A 20,935-nucleotide genomic window follows, 5' to 3' on the forward strand; every position below is an offset into this window, starting at 1 on the left:
AAACCACTGCGTTTTTATGTTGCAAATAAATGCTGAAGCAATTTCTTTCATAACGATGCAATTATATTATCATCACAAACCAAAATTCATTAAATGTCCATAGAAAAATCAAAAAGTTATTTCACACCACTCTTGTAAGGTAGTACTTTCAAAATCTGAATGTTATTTCACATCACTCTTGTAAGGTAGTACTTTCAAAATTAGAATGTTATTTCACACCACTCTTGTAAGGTAGTACTTTCAAAATCAGAATGATATTTCACATCACTCTTGTAAGGTAGTCAGAATGTCATACGGATCATCGTCTTGTACGCTGCAATCTCCGTCTTCACTTTAAACCCACACCCAGGAGAGGAGGTATCCCTCGGAGGAAGTTTCAGGTTGGCAGCCTCCAGTCAGCCGAAGTTAAAACTGCCTTCCAGGCAAAACTCCAGTCAAGAATTGAGGACCTCAGTTGCCCCACAGACCCTTCTCCAGAAGCACTCTGGGAACACCTAAAAACTACCGTCCTGCAGATCTCTGAAGAAGTCCTCGGGTTCTCCACAAGGAAGAACAAGGACTGGTTTGATGAGAACAATCAAGAGATCCAAGAATTACTGGCAAAAAAGAGATCTGCCTACCAAGCACATCTTGCTCAGCCCTCCTGTCCTGGGAAAAAAGCAACCTTTCGCGCTGCATGTAGCAACCTCCAGCGCAAGCTTCGAGACATTCAGAACGAGTGGTGGACCAAGCTTGCAGAGAGAACCCAGCTGTGTGCAGACACTGGTGATTTAAGAGGGTTCTACGAAGCCCTGAAGGCAGTATATGGTCCATCTTATCAGGCTCAGAGTCCCTTGCATAGTGCAGACGGCCAAGTGCTCCTCACAGACAAGGCATCCATACTGAACCGGTGGTCGGAGTATTTTCAGGTTCTCTTCAGTGCCAACCGCGTAGTTCAAGATTCAGCAATCCACCTCACCCCACTTCAACCGGTGAAAACAGAGTTGGATGAGATCCCCACCCTAGAAGAGACTGTTAAAGCCATCAAGCAACTGAAAAGTGGCAAGGCAGCAGGAGTTGATGGAATTCCACCAGAGATCTGGAAGCATGGGGGCACAGTACTACATAGCTCACTTCACAAAGTACTTGTCACCTGCTGGGAACAAGGCAAATTACCACAGGACTTTCGCGATGCAATCATCATCACCCTATACAAGAACAAAGGGGAAAAGTCAGACTGCTCCAACTACCGGGGGATAACCCTGCTCTCCATCGCAGGCAAAATCCTTGCCAGAATACTCCTGAACAGACTGGTGCCCACCATTGCAGAAGAACTCCTCCCAGAGAGCCAGTGCGGCTTCAGAGCTAACAGGAGCACCACCGACATGGTATTTGTTCTCAGGCAGCTCCAAGAGAAATGCAGGGAACAGAACAAGGGTCTGTATGTGACTTTTGTCGACCTTACCAAAGCTTTCGATACCGTTAGCAGGAAAGGCCTGTGGCAAATCTTGGAACGTTTAGGATGTCCCCCAAGGTTCCTCAGCATGATCATCCAGCTACACGAAGACCAGCGAGGCCAAGTCAGACACTGCAACGACCTCTCGGAGCCCTTCCCAATAGGCACAGGTGTAAAGCAAGGCTGCGTTCTCGCGCCAACTCTCTTTACGATCTTCTTTAGCATGATGCTTCAAAGAGCCGCAGTAGATCTAGATGAGGACGATGGTGTCTACATCCGCTATCGCACCGATGGCAGCCTGTTCAACCTGAGGCGACTAAAGGCACACTCCAAGACAATGGAAAAACTCATCCGAGAGCTACTGTTTGCTGATGATGCTGCACTCGTCTCCCACTCGGTATCAGCTCTGCAGCATATGACGTCCTGCTTTGCAGAGGCTGCCAAGCTATTCGGCCTAGAAGTTAGTCTGAAGAAGACAGAAGTTCTCCACCAGCCTGCACCCCAGGAAGATTATCACCCTCCCTGCATCACTGTGGGTGAATCAGTTCTGAAGACAGTCCAGCAGTTCAGCTACCTGGGGTGCATCATCTCCTCAGATGCCAAGATCGACAAGGAGATTGACAACAGGCTGGCAAAGGCAAACCGTGCATTTGGCCGATTGCACAAAAGAGTGTGGAGCAACAAGCATCTGAAAAAAGGCACAAAGATCAATGTTTACAAAGCGGTTGTGATGACAACCCTCATCTATGGCTCCGAATCGTGGGTTTTATACCGTCATCACCTGCGACTCCTTGAGCGCTTTCATCAGCGCTGCCTTCGCACCATCCTCAACATCCACTGGAGTGACTTTGTGACCAACACTGAAGTCCTCAAGCGGGCAGAGGTTACCAGCATCGAGGCACTGCTGTTGAAGACGCAGCTGCGCTGGGCAGGGCATATTTCTAGGATGGAAAACCACCGCCTTCCCAAGATTGCCCTGTATGGCGAACTCTCCACCGGCCATCGAAATAGAGGGGCACCAAAGAAGAGGTACAAGGACTCCTTGAAGAAATCCCTTAGCACCTGTCACATCAACCATCACCAGTGGTCTGACCTAGCCTCAGATCGCAAAGCATGGAGGCACACCATCCACCAGGCTGTCTCTTCCTTTGAGAACGCACGCATAGCTGGTCTTGAGGACAAAAGGAGATTGAGGAAGAATCGCACTGCTACAGCACCAACCCCAAATCAGACTTTTCCCTGCAGCCACTGTGGCCGGACCTGCCTGTCCCGCATTGGTCTTGTCAGCCACCAGCGAGCCTGCAGCAAACGTGGACTATTGCACCCTTCTTAAATCTTCGTTCGCGAAGCCAAGCCGAGAGAGAGAGAGAGAGTGTAAGGTAGTACTTTCAAAATCAGAATGATATTTCACACCACTCTTGTAAGGTAGTATTTTCAAAATCTGAATGTTATTTCACACCACTCTTGTAAGGTAGTATTTTCAAAATCTGAATGTTATTTCACACCACTCTTGTAAGGTAGTACTTTACAGTCACTCTTCTGTATGATTCCTCCTATGGGTAGCAGACCGAAGTCTGACAGGTGTGGCGGCTACACAGGTCCTAGGTTCAGTTCTGTACTTCGTTCACCTTCCACTGGCCGCTTTCTTCTAGCTTTGGAACCCTGCTAAAGGCGATTGCTCACACATTACAATACAGTGTTACTTTGCAGCTTGCACGAATGGTTCTCCAACCAATGTGTGAGCAATCGCCTTTAGCAGGGGCTCCAAAGCCAAAAGAAAGCGGCCAGTAGAAGGTGAACGAAACACAGAACTGAACCTAGGACCTGTGTAGCCACAGTACCTGTCAGACTTCGATCTGCTACCCATAGGAGGAATCATATACATGCATGGTACTGTCTACGTCTTTCAAGCAAAGGAGAACTGAGACGGTGGACTGTAAAGTACTACCTTACAAGAGTGGTGTGAAATAACATTCAGATTTTGAAAGTACTACCTTACAAGAGTGATGTGAAATAACATTCTGATTTTGAAAATACTACCTTACAAGAGTGGTGTGAAATAACTTTTTGATTTTTCTACGGACATTTAATTAATTTTGGTTTGTGATGATAATAATATAATCGCATCATTATGAAAGAACCTGCTTAAGCATCTATTTGCAACATAAAAATGCAGTGGTTTATTTCTAGTGTTTGCTAATCAGTACACTGCAGTTTCCGGTTTGCCCACCTGGAGATTGGCAACCCTAATGACAACACTGTGAGGTAGGTTGGGCTAAGAGCGTGTGACTGGCCCAAGGTCACCCAGCAAGATCCCTACACTGGGTACTAACCAGCAGTGGAGCTTCTTCAACGGCCCTGGCCTGGCCTGGCCTGGCTAAGAGGAACCACACCCAAAGGCTGGAGGGGGGAGGCTTGGCTTCTGCTCCATGCCAAGGCCAGGGGTTCCCTCTAGGACTGCCAGTCCCCAGTTGGGAACCAAAACAAGAAGAGAAATCAAAGGAACAACAGGAAACCAAAACCCTCTGAAGATCAATTCCCATAGGGTAAAATGGAGAATTGATCCGTGGGTATCTGGGGCTCTGGGAGGGTTGTTTTTTGAGGTAAAGGCACCAAATTTGCAGCATAGCATCCAATGCCTCTCCCCCAAATACCCTCCAAGTTTCAAGAAGATTGGACCAGGGAGTCCAATGCTATGAGCCCCCAAAGAAGGTGCCCCTATCCATTATTTCCAAGGGAGGGAAGGCGATCCCTTTAAATGTGATGGCTAGAATTCCTATTGGAGTTCAATTGTGCTTGTCACAACCTTGCTCCTGGCTCCACCCCCAATGTCCCCAGATATTTCTTGAATTGGACTTGGCAACCCTAATTCCTGCTCCCCCCCTCCCCAAGATGGGATGGGCCTTCAAAAAAGCTGGGGGCTGCTTCCTAATAAGAAAACACTTTCCCTTCCCCCAGCTGTCAGGGCCCTGGGGAAGAAATCCACCCCCCCCCTCCACTGTATGCACAAGACCCGTCCAGCCAGTTTGGAGCCTCTTCTCTGTGAGGGCAAGCCTCGGCCTGCAGAGACTGGCAGTCGCTTGAGTTACTCAAGCTGTAGGAAAAAGCCGAAAATCTGAAAGGGTTGCACCGTGGCGGGGATAAGAGATCATGCGGGGATCTTGGGCCCTGGGTTCAAACCTCACTTCTGCTGTCCCCTTGCTGGGCTGCCTCTATTTTCATAGCCTGCCACCTCCCCATTTGCAAACCTGACCTAGAGGGCTTTGTTTGCAGCAGGAACTCCTTTGCATATTAGGCCACACACCCCTGGGGAGGGACGGTGGCTCAGTGGTAGAGCATCTGCTTGGTAAGCAGAAGGTCCCAGGTTCAATCCCCAGCATCTCCAACTAAAAAGGGACCAGGCAAATAGGTGTGAAAAAGCCCCGCTTGAGACCCTGGAAAGCCGCTGCCAGTCTGAGTGGACAATACTGACTTCGATGGACCGAGGGTCTGATTCAGTATAAGGCAGCTTCATATGTTCATATGATGTAACCTGTGCGAAGAGCCCTGTAAACTGGAGGATTGGCGACATCAGGGGTGTGCGACCTAATATGCAAAGGAGTCCTTACTACAAAAATAGCCCTGCCTACCTTACAGGGCTGTTGGAACCCAAAACGATGGAAATAGGGATGGCGGATCAGGGGCAATTATGTGAATTCATGTCCTCAGGTACGTGGCCAAGATGTGGGTATGCTCCTTTTGGGCACGGCAGGAGGGCCACCTCCGTTAGAGAGGTTCCTCAGTGGAACATATATACATACATATTTATTTAATTCCATTTATTTCCCGCCCTCCCCGCGAAGCAGACTCAGGGTGGCTTATGCAATCATGTAAATACATGGAACATAAAACCACATTAAAAAAAATAAGATAAAAAAACATTAAACTGTTTCAGGTGCTATAATGATCTTTAAATGTCCATTTGTTATTCAAGCTGGATGTGCTTACAGAAAGGTAGGTCTTAGGTTCGTGTTCACGGTGGCCCAGGCGTTCCGGGGTCTGTTTCAGCCAAATGATCTTAATTTCCAAATGCCTGGTCGAAGAGCTCCGTTTTACAGGCCCTGCGGCACTGTGTGAGCTCTCACAGGGCCCTAACCTCCTTGGGGAGCTCGTTCCACCAGCTTGGGGCTGCAACAGAAAAGGCCTTGGCTGTAGCTGTCACGAGCCTGGCTTCTTTAAGGCCAGGGATTGAGAATAGGTTTCGTGACCATGACAGAAGTGCTCTCTGGGGAACATGTGGGGAAAGGCGGTCCCTAAGGTATGAAGGTTCCTGGCCATATAGGGCTTTAAAGGTAAGAACCAGCACCTTGAAACGCATCCGGTATTTCCTTGGGATGTGGTGGGCTCTCCTTCTTTGGAGGTTTTCAAACAGAAGCTAGATGCTCCTCTGACAGCAATGCTGATCCCGTGAACTTAGGCAGATTCTGAAAGCAAGGGCAGGAAGGGTTGCATCAGGGTTTCGTTCTCGTGGCTCTTCCTTATACACCCCCAGAAATGCTGATTGCCACTTTGGGGTCAGGAAGCAATTTTTCCCCAGACCAGTTTGGCCTGAGATCCTGGAGGGCTTTTTGGTTCTGTTTTGCCATCTTCTGGGCGTGCAGCAGGGGTCACTGGGTGTGTATGTGGGGGGGAGAGGTATTTGAATTTCCTGCATTGCGCAGGGGGTTGGACTAGATGACCCTGGAGGTCCCTTCCAACTCTATGATTCTATGATCATATCGCTCTCCTTAGATCACAGTGTTCTAACCCCCCCCCCCCCAAAAGCAAGTTTCCGGTCCTTATGGATATGCAGCAAAGATTAGAGGTATGTGATGAAAGCAAGGCCAGAGGCCAAGCAGAAACAGAGAGGTGTTTTCCCACCCGTATATTGCTTGCTGGGAAACCTGTCTTAGCCCTGACTGATATGCTAGCAAAAGTGCAGGAGGGGGAAGTGAAGGATCCCGGAAATGTTGGAATTCCCCCCACCCCGGCAAATAAAGAAGGATCAGTTCAAAGACACAAGAACACACTGCGATTCAGGGTATGTCCTGAGCAGGGATTTTTTTTTTTGGCAGCTGAACTCCTTTGCATATTTGGCCACACCCCCTGATGCAGCCAATCCTCCAAGAGCTTACAGTAGGCCCAATTATAAGAGCTCTGTAAGCTCTTGGAATAGGAGTCCCGTGGCGCAGAGTGGTAAAGCTGCAGTCCTGCAGTCCAAGCTCTCTACTCACGACCAGAGTTTGATCCCGGTGGAAGCTGGGTTCAGGTAGCCGGCTCAAGGTTGACTCAGCCTTCCATCCTTCCAAGGTTGGTAAAATGAGCACCCAGCTTGCCGGGGGGGGGGGAAGTGCAGATGACTGGGGAAGGCAATGGCAAACCACCCCGTAAAAAGTCTGCCACAAAAGCATCGTGATGCAACGTCACCCCAGAGTCAGAAATGACCAGTGCTTGCACAGGGGACTACCTTTACCTTTAAGCTCTTGGAGGATTGGCTACATCGGGTGTGTGCGGCCGAATATGCAAAGGAGTTCCTGCTACAAAAAAAAGCCCTGTCCCTTAGAGAAGTCACCCCCCCCCCAAAAAAAAACAACAACCCAAAAGTTTCTTGGACAGACGTAGAGCCAGACTGTGACTCAGAAATGAAGGTGGGAGAGTCAGAGCATGGCCTCGTCTAACTTAGGCTGTGGGAAATTCCATCAAACCATCCACCAGCCTCTCCCTATCATTTTTATTTCGACTTGGATGGCCCCCCATTCCCTCACAAGGCATAGAGGACCGTTGTTACATCCAGATTACCCCCCACCCAGTACAGGGCTTCATTTGAGCCTAGAAATCCCTTTTCAGTTGGGCCGCTCCGTTTATCCAAACCAGCACTGAAATGCATGAACATTTGGACAAGTTGAAAAGGTGCCCCTGGTTAACAGAGCACCAGAATTATTATTATTATTTTTTTTAAAAAGAACATCAGTTTTACTTCTTTTCACTGAGAGTGATAAAAATGTGGGATTTGCTGCCAGAGGATGTTGTGATGGCCACAAGAGTAAATGGCTTTAAAAGGGGATTAGACAGATTTATGGAGGGGAGGTCTATCAGTGGCTATTAAAGGCAACCTCCATGTTCAGAGGCAGTCAACCTCTGAATCCCACTGCCAGGGGGCAACCTCAAGGGGTGGTCTTGGCCCCTATGCCCTGTTGTTGGCTTTACTGAGGAACTAGCTGACCGCTCTGTAAGGTGGGATGCTGGACTAGATGGACCCTCACTGGTCTGAGCCAGCAGGGCTCTTCTGATGTTCTTATGTGGCGAAGGCCTTGGTGTCTCTGCCCTGTTGTCGGCCCTCCAGAGGAACTGGTTGAGGCCACTGTGAGGCAGGATGATGGACTAGATAGACCACTGGTCTGATCCAGCAGGGCTCTTATGTTCTTATTAGGGGAAGGCCTTGGTATCTCTACCGTTGTTGGAACTGGTTGGCCATTGTGTGAGACAGGATGCTGGGCTAAGTGGACCACTGGCCTGATCCAGCAGGGCTCTTCTGATGTTCTTATGAGGGGAAGGCCTCAGCCTCTCTGCCTTGTTGATGGCCCTCCAGGGGAACTGGTTGAGGCCACTGTGTGAGGCAGGATGCTGGACTAGATGGACCCTCAGTGGTCTGATCCAGCAGGGCTGTTCTGATGTTTTTATGAGGGGAAGGCCTTGGCCTCTCTGTCCTGTTGTTGGCCCTCCAGAGGAACTGGTTGGGCACTGTGTGAGGCAACATTCTTTGAGGGGGTGAACAAACATGTGGACAAGGAGACCCGATAGTGGGAGGGCTGCTAGGAAAAGAGCCCGGGAGATAATAGTGAGGCATGTTAAAATGGGGGCTTATGTCGATCTAAGAAACATTTAGACTTAAGTCCACCAGTCCATTCTTGTTGGCTTCCTGGAACGTGGGCTGAACCACCTCTACGAAAAATGGTTCAAGCCCAACCTGTTTGCCGGTTCCATCTTCTCTCCCGCCCCCCCTCCCCCTTAACCCCTGGATCACGGTCACAAAATCCACAGCTGGGAAAAGGGGAAGGATTTTTTTCTCCACCTTTTATTGAGTTTTTTTTTTAATAGACTAAGAGCAAGTATATGAAAATCGCCAGCCAAAGCTTTTGAGAACACAAAAAAGAACCCCTCGAACATCCACCCCCCCAAAAGGTCCTTTGCTTGTCCGTCGACGTGGTTTTTGCCCCAGAAAGAAAAGTGTCCGTGCGTTTTGCATAGGTCTGGTCTTCACAGAAGACAAAGGGAGGAATCGCCCCAAAAGAACAAAACACAAAAAAAAAAAAGGAGAGAGAAATAAAAAAAGACTCTGGCTTAACGCAGGCAGGCCGGCGCCCGCCCCGTGCCCACCCACTACGAGAACAGTTTATGATAATCTATAGACACGGATAATAGAGCCTCTCTCTGTACACAACACATCGCGATATGTACAGGTACCCCGGAACTAGGGTACCACACCTCCCAGGTCAAGAGTCACCAGGCATACAGTGCCCCCCACTGCGGGGTAGGGCAAGGTGCCCCTCTCCAAACAGGGCACAGCTCTCCCTCTTGGAAACACGGCCCCACTGCGGCATCCTCGTGTTACGGCTCGAGCCGGCTGAGGTCTTCAAGGCGATCTCTGCCGCTCCGGGTGTTTGCTGCCATGCTGTGCCTAGGACCCTCCCTCCAAAAAAGAGACAGGCAGGTGGCCTATTGCTTCGGTGGCCCACGGTCCTTAGGCCACTGTTCGGCTTGGAGGCCCGGATGTCGAGCACGCCTTCTGGCAGGGCACTGGACAGCCCCCTCCCCGCTCAAGTTCGCAGGCGGGCGGGGCTCCCGTCCCGGTAGGCAAAACCCCACGACCTCCTTTGAATCTCCCCTCCCCCCGAGCGACAGGCAGACGGGGCAGGCGAGAGAAAGAGAGGGCAGGCTGCAGCGGCGATGTTCCCTTTGCTGGGGGAGGGAGAGGGTGGCGCCGTCAGGAAAATAAAAAAGGTTCACGCTCCACCACCGTGGCACTCCCCGTCTGCCTGTCCTGCTGTCTCGTTGCAGTTTAAATAGATCATTTTTTAATTGTTTGTCCTTTCACGACGTCAAGGGGAGTCACTGGGGAGGGAGCTGGGTCCGCGCAGGCGGTTCGGTGCTCTCCCTCGGCACCCCGCGCGGCTAGGAGGCCAAGAGAGTCATGAGGAAGAGGGCGGCGGCCACAGCCAGGGGCAAGTGTTCCCGTTTGGGGCTGGTCCCACTGATGCTCTTCTCCAACTTGGGCATCTCGGGGTTAAAATTATCTGCAAAACGGGGAGGGGGAGAGAGAAAAGGAAGAGGGGAGAAAGGAAGGGCAATAAGACCAGAGCAGGGCAAGGGGCACCCTCTCCTCCCCTCTAGCGCCTCCTGCTCAACACCTCCGGTACGGAGGAGGGCAGAGGATTTTTCGGGGAGAGGGGGGGGGAAACCCTGCTGCAGCTCCAAGGCTTAATCCAATTTGCTAGGGGGGGATCCCCCGGATCTGGATAAGCTCTCAGCCTCATCCAGCAGGGGGCGCTGCCAAGGCAGAGAGGGGTGCTGGGCGCCAGCAGGGGAAACAAGCTTCAGGAAGCTCCCTCCGCCAGCAGGGGGCGCTGTGAGTCTCACTCACCCAAGTCCTCGATCTTCACCTCTGGCCCTATAGTGAACTGCGGGAGGGTCGGCACCGCCTTCTCCCCAGAGTGCGACGCTGCAGGCAGGAGAGGGGGGAGAGGGTTATGCGCCGGAGGGGGAAGGGGAGGGACCATGCGCCAATCTCCCTCCCCACAGCCCCACCTCTTCCCTTCACTCAAAATTTCACCACTTCCCCCAGAGACGTTTTGACCCTACCCCTACCTGTAAACTCATACAATCATACCGGATCCCCCGTAAAGGCATTAAAGGAGAGTCAAAAGGCCCATGCAACACAGGGGCGGGGGGGGGGGGGAAATGAGCATGCACTAGGATTCCCATTGGATGCACAGATGGACATGAATACCAACCAGCAAACAGCAGGCGTATCCAGGCGATGCTTGACTGGTGCATTATGGGGGTGAACGTTGAGAACAGATAGATGCAGATGGAAAGCTGTGTTGATCTGAAGCAGGGGTGGCCAAACCGCAGCTTGAGAGCCACATGTGGCCCTTTCACACATATGGTGTGGCTCTTGAAGCCCCCTGTCAGCTGGCTTGGAAAATCATTTCTCCAAGTTGGCTGGCAGCTTAGAGAATTCATTTAAAGTTGTCTTCTTCCTGCTTCTCCTTCCCTCCCCCCATGTATTTATTTCCTTCCTTCCTTCCTTCCTTTCTTCCTTCCTTCCTTCCTTCCTTCCTTCCTTCCTTCCTTCCTTCCTTCCTTCCTTCCTTCCTTCCAACATCTGACGTTCATGTCTCGTGGCTCTCAAGCGTCTGACGTTTATACTATGTGGCTCTTATGTTAAGCAAGTTTGGCCACCGTTGGTCTGAAGCAACAGGGCAAAGTTTGAGTCCAGTGGCACCTTTAAGACCAACAAAGTTTAATTTTGGGCATAAACTTCCGTGTGCATGCACCATTCCCTCCAGTGAGAAGTCATACCGGGAGATTAGCAAGAAAACGTTCACAAACAGGTGGCTGTTCACAATAACACAAATAGGGAGTTTTATGTCCAAAGTATGTGTGCGCACAAAACCCAGAATTAAGCTTTGTGGGTCTTAAAGGTGCCACTGGACTCAAACATGGTTCTATCAAGAACAGGTATGTGCGCACTGAAGTATGGATGACAGGAAATTGCATGACAGCATTTGGAGGTTGGCGGTGCATTTAGGTCGGTCACAAGCAGCAGTGTCAACGGCAGCAGAAGGCCTGAAGCAAAAAAGGGCGGACAACGCTCTTCCTGCTTTGACCCCGCCTTCCCCTCTGATGCCCAGCTGACTGGCCTACAGGAGGGCAGCGGGAGGAGGAAGAGGCGTAGGGGAATGAGCCGAAGAAGTGGCAAATTGGCACAAGAATGGGAAACTGTGAATTTAGGGAGAGGGATTTGTGAGTTTCCTGGGTTGTGCAGGGGGTTGGACTAGATGACCCTGGAGGTCCCTTCCCACTCTAGGATTCTACGATTCTAACTGGAGGTAAAAGGGATTCTCCTCCCGACAAACTCCCCATTTGTGTTACTCTGTACGAGTTGCCTATTCACGAAACTGGTATCAGGGTTTTTCTTTTCATAGCAGGAACGCACTGGAACGCAGTTCTGGCTGTCTTGGTGTCAGGGGGTGTGGCCTAATATGCAAATGATTCCTGCTGGGCTCTCTATAAAAAAAAGCCCTGCACGAAACAATGGTGCCATCAGGAGGTGTGGCCTAATATGCAAATGAGCTCCTGGGCTTTTTCTACAAAAAGAACCCTGCATGAAACAATGGTGTCATCGGGGGTATGGCGTAATATGCAAATGGGCTGCTGGGCTTTTTCTACAAAAAATAGCCCTGCCTGGTATTAATTCTCACAGGGTAAAACATGTCTCACTGTTAACGTCTTGTCTTCCAGGGCAATGTCATCCCACGGTGGTGCGGGGAAGTCCTGGGGCACCCCTCAACCAGCCCCATGTGGTGAAAGCGAAAGCTGGTTTTCTGTCCTGTGAGCGGAAGTTTTCCATCTTTCCTCTGGCGGTACCTCTGTTTCACCATGTGGGGGCGCATTAAGAATGGGTAACTATAGAAACACCAGGGGTGGAATTCTAGCAGGAGCTCCTTTGCAGATCAGGCCACACACCCCTGATGCAGCCAGTCCTCCAAGAGGTTGCAAGGATCCTTTTTGTAAGCTCTTGGAGGATTGGCTACATCAGGGGTGTGTGGCCTAATATGCAAAGGAGATCCTGTTAGAATTCCACCCCTGGAAACACCTTAAAAGGATTCCATCGCCTTGTGGCAGCATTTCCCTATTAAGGAACCGACGATGCCCATTCAACTTCAGGCATGCATGTAGGCTGCGGCTGCACTTCTTGTGGGCAGAGAAGGAGGCCAGAATATCACGTTGTGTGTGCTTTCCTTCGATTGCAGTATTATTTCTGACCAAATGGCAGCTTTTTTTTTTTCAAAGCAAGTTTCTAGTCCTCATGGGTTATGTACTTAAAGGGCTGTCATATAGTACTTGAAGGGCTGTCATCTAGAGGACGGTGTGGAATTGTTTTCTGTGGCCCCAGAAGGTAGGACCAGAACCAATGGGTTGAAATTAAATCAAAAGAGTTTCCATCTCAACATTAGGAAGAACTTCCTGACAATTAGAGCGGTTCCTCAGTGGAACGGGCTTCCTCGGGAGGTGGTGGGCTTTCTTTCCTTGGAGGTTTTTAAAAAGAGGCAAGATGGCCATGCAATGCAGCAATGCAGATCCTATGAATTTAGGGGGAGATAGTTGTGAGTTCCCTGCATTATGCAGGGGGTTGGACTAGGTGACCCTAGAGGTCCCTTCCAACTCTAATAATAATAATAATAATTTTTTATTTCTATCCCGCCCTCCCCGCCGAAGCAGGCTCAGGGCGGCTCACAACATAAAATACACATTACATCCATTATACTTATAAAAACATAGTTAAAACAGTTATAAATTATTAAAATTAATGATTCTATGGCCCTGGAGGTCCCTTCCAACTCTAGGATTCTATGATTCTATGGCCCTGGAGGTCCCTTCCATCTCTAGGATTCTATGGCCCTGGAGGTCCCTTCCATCTCTAGGATTCTATGGCCCTGGAGGTCCCTTCCAACTCTAGGATTCTATGGCCCTGGAGGTCCCTTCCATCTCTAGGATTCTATGGCCCTGGAGGTCCCTTCCATCTCTAGGATTCTATGGCCCTGGAGGTCCCTTCCATCTCTAGGATTCTATGGCCCTGGAGGTCCCTTCCAACTCTAGGATTCTATGGCCCTGGAGGTCCCTTCCATCTCTAGGATTCTATGGCCCTGGAGGTCCCTTCCATCTCTAGGATTCTATGGCCCTGGAGGTCCCTTCCATCTCTAGGATTCTATGGCCCTGGAGGTCCCTTCCATCTCTAGGATTCTATGGCCCTGGAGGTCCCTTCCATCTCTAGGATTCTATGGCCCTGGAGGTCCCTTCCATCTCTAGGATTCTATGGCCCTGGAGGTCCCCTCCAACTCTAGGATTCTATATCCTTGCAGCCAGTAAATCAGTAGCAAGCGGCAGGGGGGGGGGGGACACTTTCTTTTATTTAATTTATGCAAAGCAACACTTGAAGCCGGACCCCTCCACCAGTAATCTGAATCTGGTGCATCCTATTCCTCTTCTCCTTGGGGCTTCGTCGCCTCATTCCCCCCTGCGGTGATGAGTAAGGCATGACAGATCCTCCTTCCTCATCACTTCCCCTCTATTCCAACTCAGAGGCGACATACAATGAACTTACGGAACTCCCTGCCACAAGATATAGTGCTAGCTATAAAGCTGTAGAGAGAAGTAGACCAACTCGTGGGGGGAGGAGAGGTACACCCAGAGCTTTTTTTTGCAGCAGGAGCTCCTTTGCATATTAGGCCACACGCCCCTGATGTAGCCAATTCTCCAAGAGCTTAGAGGGCTCTTCTTACGGATTGGCTACATCAGGGGTGTGTGGCTTAATATGCAAAGGAGTTTCTGCTAAAAAAAAAAAAAGCCCTGGGTCCATCTAAGGCAGGCGTATCAAACATGCAGCATAGAGGCTGAATCAGGCCCTTGGAGGGCTCCTATCAGGCTCCTGAGCAACTGGCTGTCATCTGCTTCCTTCTCCCTCTCTCTAGCTTCCTTCTGCGTAACAGCTTGCTTTGCCAGGCTCTCTGAATTGCACAACGCTACTGAGCCAAGCCTCTCTTCCTTCTATTGGCTGAGGCTCCTCCTGGTCCCCTGTGGAAGGAAGGAAAGAGCCAGAGCTTCCTTGGATCCCATGGGAGAAATATCAAGAAAGCACCTTTAAGACCAATGAGTGCTAAGGTTTTAAGCATGTTTTAAGTTTTGTGGGGGTTTTAAAAAATCTTTAATTGCGTTGGTGTCTGTCCTTTATAAAGTTCATATCTCTGCTACCTAATCTTAAATAGGTACACACTTGGCCCAGCCGAAGATGGCGTGGCCCAACAAGGTCTCTTTTGTGTCAGATTCGGCCCTCATAGCAAATGAGTTTAACACCCCTGATCTAAGGCCTTTAGCTGTGGCATCTAAATGGAGCCTCCAGCTGCAGAGGCAGTATATCTCTAAGAATGACATGTTGGTAAACAACAAGGAAATCCTGCTGCCTTTGAAGTGTGACTATAGTCGTTCTGCCAGTGTTTTGGTTGGCTGCTGCTGGAAACAGGGTGCTGGATTAGATGGTCTCTTATGCTCCTTGTTCTCTGACAGAGCTGTATTTACACCCTAATGCTGTATTTATTTTGGAAATTTCATTGCTGCCTCTCCAGAGATCCGCTGAACTGTTCACTAGGGTATTATTTGATGTTACATTTCTAAAATTAAATCAGCAATGCCGTTAGCCCTTTTCATTTCATAGGGAGAATAGTAGGATAACACGGTTCTTAAATGATAAAAATAAATCCCCTTGAAGACTAGAAACTTGCTAGAAAGCAACCCGCAAAAAACGGCAACTCTTGGCACGTTGAATGCGTCGCGTGCGGCCAGACTGCAAGTGCAAAAGCGGGGAGCATGAACACCCGCATATGCGGGTCACGTGCAGCTGTGCACCGCTGCCACAGAACGAGGGGAACAGGAGAGGCAAACTTGTTAAGCTTGGTGAGATTGCAAGCTTTTGCATCCCAGAGAAGTCTGCTCAACTCAGAGCCGCACACTGCAAATAAATAAGCGAGAGGACACATGCAGTGTTTTCAAGCCATGCACAGAGAACTCTCGAAGAGAGGTGGGCAGGGCTCTTTTTCTAGCTGGAGCTCCTCTGCATATTAGGCCACGCCCCCTGATGCAGCCAATCCTCCAAGAGTTTACAGGGCTCTTAGTTCAGGGCCTACTGTAAGCTCCAGGAGGATTGGCTGCATCAGGGGGGCATGGCCTAATATGCAAAGGAGCTCCTGCTAGAATTCCATCCCTGGGCCACACACCCCTGATGTAGCCAATCCTCCAAGAGCTCACAGGGCTCTTAGTACAGGGCCTACTTGGTGTAGTGTAGGCTCTTAGTACAGGGCCTACTTGGTGTAGAGCCAGTTTGGTGTAGTGGTTAAGTGTGCGGACTCTTATCTGGGAGAACCGGGTTTGATTCCCCACTCCTCCACTTGCACCTGCTGGCATGGCCTTGGGTCAGCCATAGCTTTGACAGAGGTTGTCCTTGAAAGGGCAGCTGCTGTGAGAGCCCTCTCCAGCCCCACCCACCTCACAGGGTGTCTGTTGTGGGGGAGGAAGGTAAAGGAGATTGTGAGCCGCTCTGAGACTCTTCGGAGTGGAAGGCGGGATATAAATCCAATATCTTCTTCTTCTTCTACTGTAAGCTCCAGGAGGATTGGCTACATCAGGGGGGCATGGCCTAATATGCAGAGGAGCTCCTGCTAGAAAACGAGCCCAGGAGGTGGGGATGCGTCTTAGGAGCTGGCGCATGCAGCCAAGGGTGGGGACCACTTACTAGAAGCACAGCAGACGAAGACTCTCATTCGGAGGCAGGCCCGGCGGTGGTTGTGCGTCGGAGTAGCTGAAAAAGAACAGAGGGAACGTTTGCCAACTCAAAACAAGGGCAATGAAATTTCGGGCAGATTCGCTGATGGCGAAAAATCTTTCGAGCCATTCACAATGTGCCTCCCTGTGTACCGGGCAGCAGATCACCGCTCAACGGTTGCGGGAAGAGGCTCGTTCTTGTTCCGACACCCGAGGGCATGCCTCTTCTGAGGTAGGCAACAGCTGCAAATACCAAGCAGATCCGCGGAAAAGCTATCCGCCTTCTCCCTCTAACGGGAAGGAAGGAATACCTTTGCTGAGACGGTGCCCGCGGAGACCCACCGAGGCATCAACAAGAGACAAAGCACCCTAATTCTGTTCGCAACCACGGTTTATGCAGATGGAATCGTTTTTAATTAAATCAATTAGAACTCGTACGGGCAATTGAGTATGATTTTTCCCGAATCAAGCGGCGGCCCTCACAGAAAGTGGAACCGCCACCACCCCTCTCTGAAAGAAACAACAGGGACATTCTTGCATTCAGGCAATGACCCTAGTCTCGCACCGAGGGCCACTGTCCCCTCCCACCTCCCGCTGCTAGGAACGTCTCCCGTCTTCCCCACCCGGATTCATTTCCTCCGCAAGAGCCTAACCTGCTCCGCTTTGTGATGCAGGACGTCTTAGCAAATTGATCATTACCGTTTCTTTTCTCTTCTCCGAAGAAAAGAACTTAATCTTTAGTAAAACGTTTAATCTCCCAGTCGGATCTGATTGTATTCATTACAGAACAGCTGCAACCCAAATGCATTTAATAGGCGATTATGCAAAGGGAGCACGCGGGACTGGCAGTTGGGTTTGTTCGGGTTTTTTTACCGGGTGGGGAGGGAATGAATTTAAAAATGCAAAGCTTTGACTCCCCCCCAAAAAACTTTGCCGTGTTCCAGTCCCGAACGGACTGTGAAGATACAGCCCAGCCTTGGACCAACGTTTTGGCAGAGATGCCCCCTGGTGGACTGTAGATGATGCGCCTGCTTGGCTCAGCAAGAAGTCACCAACATGGTGGGGCACAGAGGGAGGGGGAGAATAAGGAGGCACGGAGGGAGGAATTTAAGAGACAGTATGGTGTCCCAGTCAGATTGCTGGACTGGAAATGGGAAGACCTGGATTCCAAGCTCCACTATGCCATTCAGCAACCTGATTTGCTTCTCAGCCTACAGCCCCAGACTTTTGTGGGATTGCAATGGGAGAGAGACCATATATATCATGGGGCGTTACTCAGAAGCGGGTCAGGAGAAAAAAACCCAGCAGAATTCCCCTCTAAAAGGAATGAACTAGGATGGACTCTATACCCTTGGCCATTTCGATCTCCTTGGACCTCGTTAACAGTTGGGAGAAATAAAAGCGTTTGAGGGTAGCTCCTCAAAAACAAGCAGCCTCACCCACAAACCTGTTTGGGCAGCTAGTAGCTAGGGTTGCCAACTCCAAGCTGGGAAATTCCTGGAGATTTGGGGGAGGATCCTGGGGGTGGCAGGAACTCAGCAGGGATGTGTGCGGCAGAGTCCACCCTCCAAAGCATCCTTTTCCTCCAGGGGAATGGATCTTTGTAGTCTGCAGATCAGTTGTAATTCTGGGAAGACTCCAGCTCCCACCTGGAGGTTGACAACCGTAGGAGTCCCATTACAGCTGCTCTGAAGGGGGAATTGTTCATATTTTCAAATCCAGGAGCACTTTTTTTTTTTTGCCCTGGTCTTCTCTCTGAATCAGAGACTCAGAGCGGCTCACAATCTCCCATATCTTCTCCTCCCACAACAGACACTCTGCGAGGTGGGTGGGGCTGAGAGGGCTCTTACAGCAGCTGCCCTTTCAAGGACAACTTTGTGAGAGAGCTATGGCTAACCCAAGGCCATTCCAGCAGGTGCAAGTGGAGGAGTGGGGAATCAAACCTGGTTCTCCCAGATAAGAGCCTGGGGGTACTATTGGAGCCCTCCTTAAAGATGGAGGCTCAAATAGCAGCCACTGCCAAGTCCGCGTTTTTTCATCTTAGGCGGGCAAGGCAGTTGGCTCCCTTCCTGGATCGCGATGATCTAGCAACAGTGATCCATGCTACGGTCACCTCGAGGTTGGACTACTGCAATGCCCTCTACATGGGGCTGCCCCTGTGCTGAACTCGGAAATTGCAGCTGGTGCAGAATGCCGCGGCCCGGCTGTTATTGGGGCTCCCAAGATGGGGGCACATTCGGCCGGGTCTTCGGGCTCTGCACTGGCTGCCAATAACATACCGAGTCCGGTACAAGGTGCTGGTTATTACCTTTAAAACCCTATATGGCCTAGGACCTGCCTACCTGAAGGACCGTCTCTCCCCACATGTTCCCCAGAGAGTACTGAGATCAGGAACCCAAAATCTTCTTGTTATCCCTGGGCCAAAAGAAGCCCGCCTAAAATCTACTAGGGACAGGGCCTTCTCTGTTATGGCCCCTACATGGTGGAACCAGCTGCCGGAAGAGGTGAGGGCCCTGCGGGACCTTATTCAGTTCCGCAGGGCCCGTAAGACAACCCTCTTCCGGCTAGCTTACACCTAAATGATATAGGAAATTAAATGTAGCTCAATCAGATCCTTGCTATGCACACTGCCGAAATGCTTAATGTTTTTAAGGTTTTAAATGTTTTGAATGTTTTAAATGTTTATATATCTAAATACCAATTTAATATTATGTTGACTTATCTGTTGTAAGCCGCCCTGAGCCACCGTGGTGGAAAGGGCGGGATATAAATCATAAATAAATAAATAACAGTCCACGCACTTAACCACTACACCAAACTGGCTCTCTTCAGAAACCAACAATATTTGGGGGGGGATGTGAAGTTTCAAGAGTTTTAAGGCCCCTTTGTCAGACAGCTTTGACGCTTGAGACTCTTTCCTACCTTGAAAATCTCGATTTCTAAAGTGCTACCAGACTCTAGTCTCTCTCTTCCACTGTGGAACCCAGCTACCCTCCTGAAGCTATATTTGCATTCTGGCATTTTCCTGTTGAGGGTGGGGTCAGGGGTCACCCAGTAACCTTACAATTCTCAGAGCTCAATTAGGGAAAGCGAGAGATTGGGGATTTCTGGTCTCGCTCAGCAACTCTGACCCTACGCAGCTGCGTTAGACAGAGTTGAGCTGTTCAGTCGGGAGCCGAGTCCTCTGGCAACGGTTCTCAGATGTTTTCAACTATTCCTGCTACTGTATCTCCAGATGTCGGGGACTGACTACCCGAGCCGTGCGAGACTTTTGCATGTCTCCTGCTGACCTACGAGAAATTTCAGTGTGGGTTTCGCAGGCCGCTTTACGCATAATTGGTGTACAATAAGATTATTCACACAGCCCCTTCTACAAATGGCATTCTCGCTGGAAGCATCCAGGTGATGTACACCCTCAGGGAGCTCACAGCTCTTCTCTCTATGCGCACCCCTACCCAAATAACCAAGCCATTGCTTTTTACACAGTTGTGCATTCCAGGTAGGAACTGTTAGAAGGGATTCTCCGTGACTTAAGGATTCTCAGATCTTAAGCAAGGAGGACAAGTGGGACACTCACAGATGTAGTAGTACTCGTGTCCGGCGTGAAACTCGTAGCCGAGCGAGAAGGCGCTGTAGCGTTGGAACTTCTCTGAGAACTTGATGGGGCTGTGCAGGGCGCGTGGGCGGTTGCACTCCCAGCGCTTGAACCCTTGGCTGATGTTGCACGTCCGGTAGCCCTCGTGGTTCACCATGTACAGGATGTACTGCTCCATGCGCCCCTCGGGCACCGAGGAGTTGTAGTGCGGGCAGTAGATGTCCAAGTAGTCGTTGACATTCACCTGGACCGTGTAGCCCTCTCGGCGCAAGCTGTGGGGAAAACAAAGAAGGGGAGTCAGGATGAAACTCCCCCAAAATACCCAGGCGGGATTTATCTCAGCCGCTGAGCACAAAATGCCTACGTGCTTAGCCTGTGCCGAGACCCATTTCTGAACACATGGAGAAGTCATTGACCGAAAGTCCCGTCGGTATTGAGCAGCTGCAGGCAAGTTCCTTGCACATCTGGGATTAAGGAGAAGGGCTGGTACACCTGAACATTAGGCCTGCTGGAAGTAGTTTAGGCCCCAACATTCACCACCGATTAGCGTCTAAATCAGGGGGTGTCGAACTCATTTGCTATAAGGGCCAGATCTGACATAAATGAGACCTTGTTGGGCTGGGCCATGTAGGGTTGGGCCGAGCCATGTCGGGCCAGGCCATGTGTGTACCTATTTAAGATTAGGTAGCAGAGATATAAATTTTATAAAGAACACAACAAACACAAAACATCTATATATTAAAAAAACTTAAAACATGCTTAAAACATTAGGACTCGTTGGTCTTAAAGGTGCTTTCTTTGTATCTCTCCCATGGGATCCACGGAACTGGGCAAAGAAAGCTCTGGCTCTTTTCTTCCTTCCCCACCAGGAGGGAGAGGAGCCTCAGCCAATAGAAGGCTTGGCTCAGTAGCTCTGCTGTGCGATTGAGAGAGCATGGGAAAACAAGCTCTGCCTCTCCCCCGCCTTCCTCCCCAGGGGAGGAGTCTCAGCTGAGAAAAGAGAGGTTTTACTCTGTAGCTCCTGTGCGATTGAGCAAGCCTGGCAAAGCAGGCTGCGATGCAGAAGGAAGCAAGAGAGAAGGAGGCAGATGACAGCCAGTTGCTCAGGGACCTGATAGGAGCCCTATGGGGGACTGATTCGGCCCCCAAACTGCATGTTTGACATCTCTGGTCTATATTTATACCAATCCAGATGCCATTTCCATCTTATCGTCCACTGGCCTTTCCCAAGACTCCCCTCTCATAATTCACTGATGAATTCCAGCTCTACAATTGTGTCCCCACAATCT

The 20,935-nt window shown here is 50.2% G+C and overlaps 1 protein-coding gene across 2 annotated transcripts in view; it reads right to left on the bottom strand.

Moving 5' to 3' along the window:
• Nucleotides 1-8,800: 8,800 nt before the first annotated feature.
• Nucleotides 8,801-20,935, bottom strand: part of EFNA3 (ephrin A3) — a 105,269-nt gene continuing 93,134 nt past the window's right edge. The window contains exons 2-5 of one of the 2 annotated variants that reach the window (XM_060255285.1): nucleotides 19,629-19,918; nucleotides 16,023-16,088; nucleotides 10,095-10,172; nucleotides 8,801-9,747 (exon numbers count right to left, since the gene is read on the bottom strand). In XM_060255285.1, coding sequence (XP_060111268.1) covers nucleotides 9,626-9,747; nucleotides 10,095-10,172; nucleotides 16,023-16,088; nucleotides 19,629-19,918 — 556 coding nt within the window. In that variant the 3' untranslated portion in view covers nucleotides 8,801-9,625. The remainder of the gene's footprint in view (nucleotides 9,748-10,094; nucleotides 10,173-16,022; nucleotides 16,089-19,628; nucleotides 19,919-20,935) is intronic. The other variant, XM_060255293.1, reaches the window with a different exon arrangement.

The sequence above is a fragment of the Heteronotia binoei genome, chromosome 1 (assembly GCF_032191835.1).
Source record: "Heteronotia binoei isolate CCM8104 ecotype False Entrance Well chromosome 1, APGP_CSIRO_Hbin_v1, whole genome shotgun sequence".
Classification (NCBI taxonomy): Eukaryota; Metazoa; Chordata; class Lepidosauria; order Squamata; family Gekkonidae; genus Heteronotia; species Heteronotia binoei.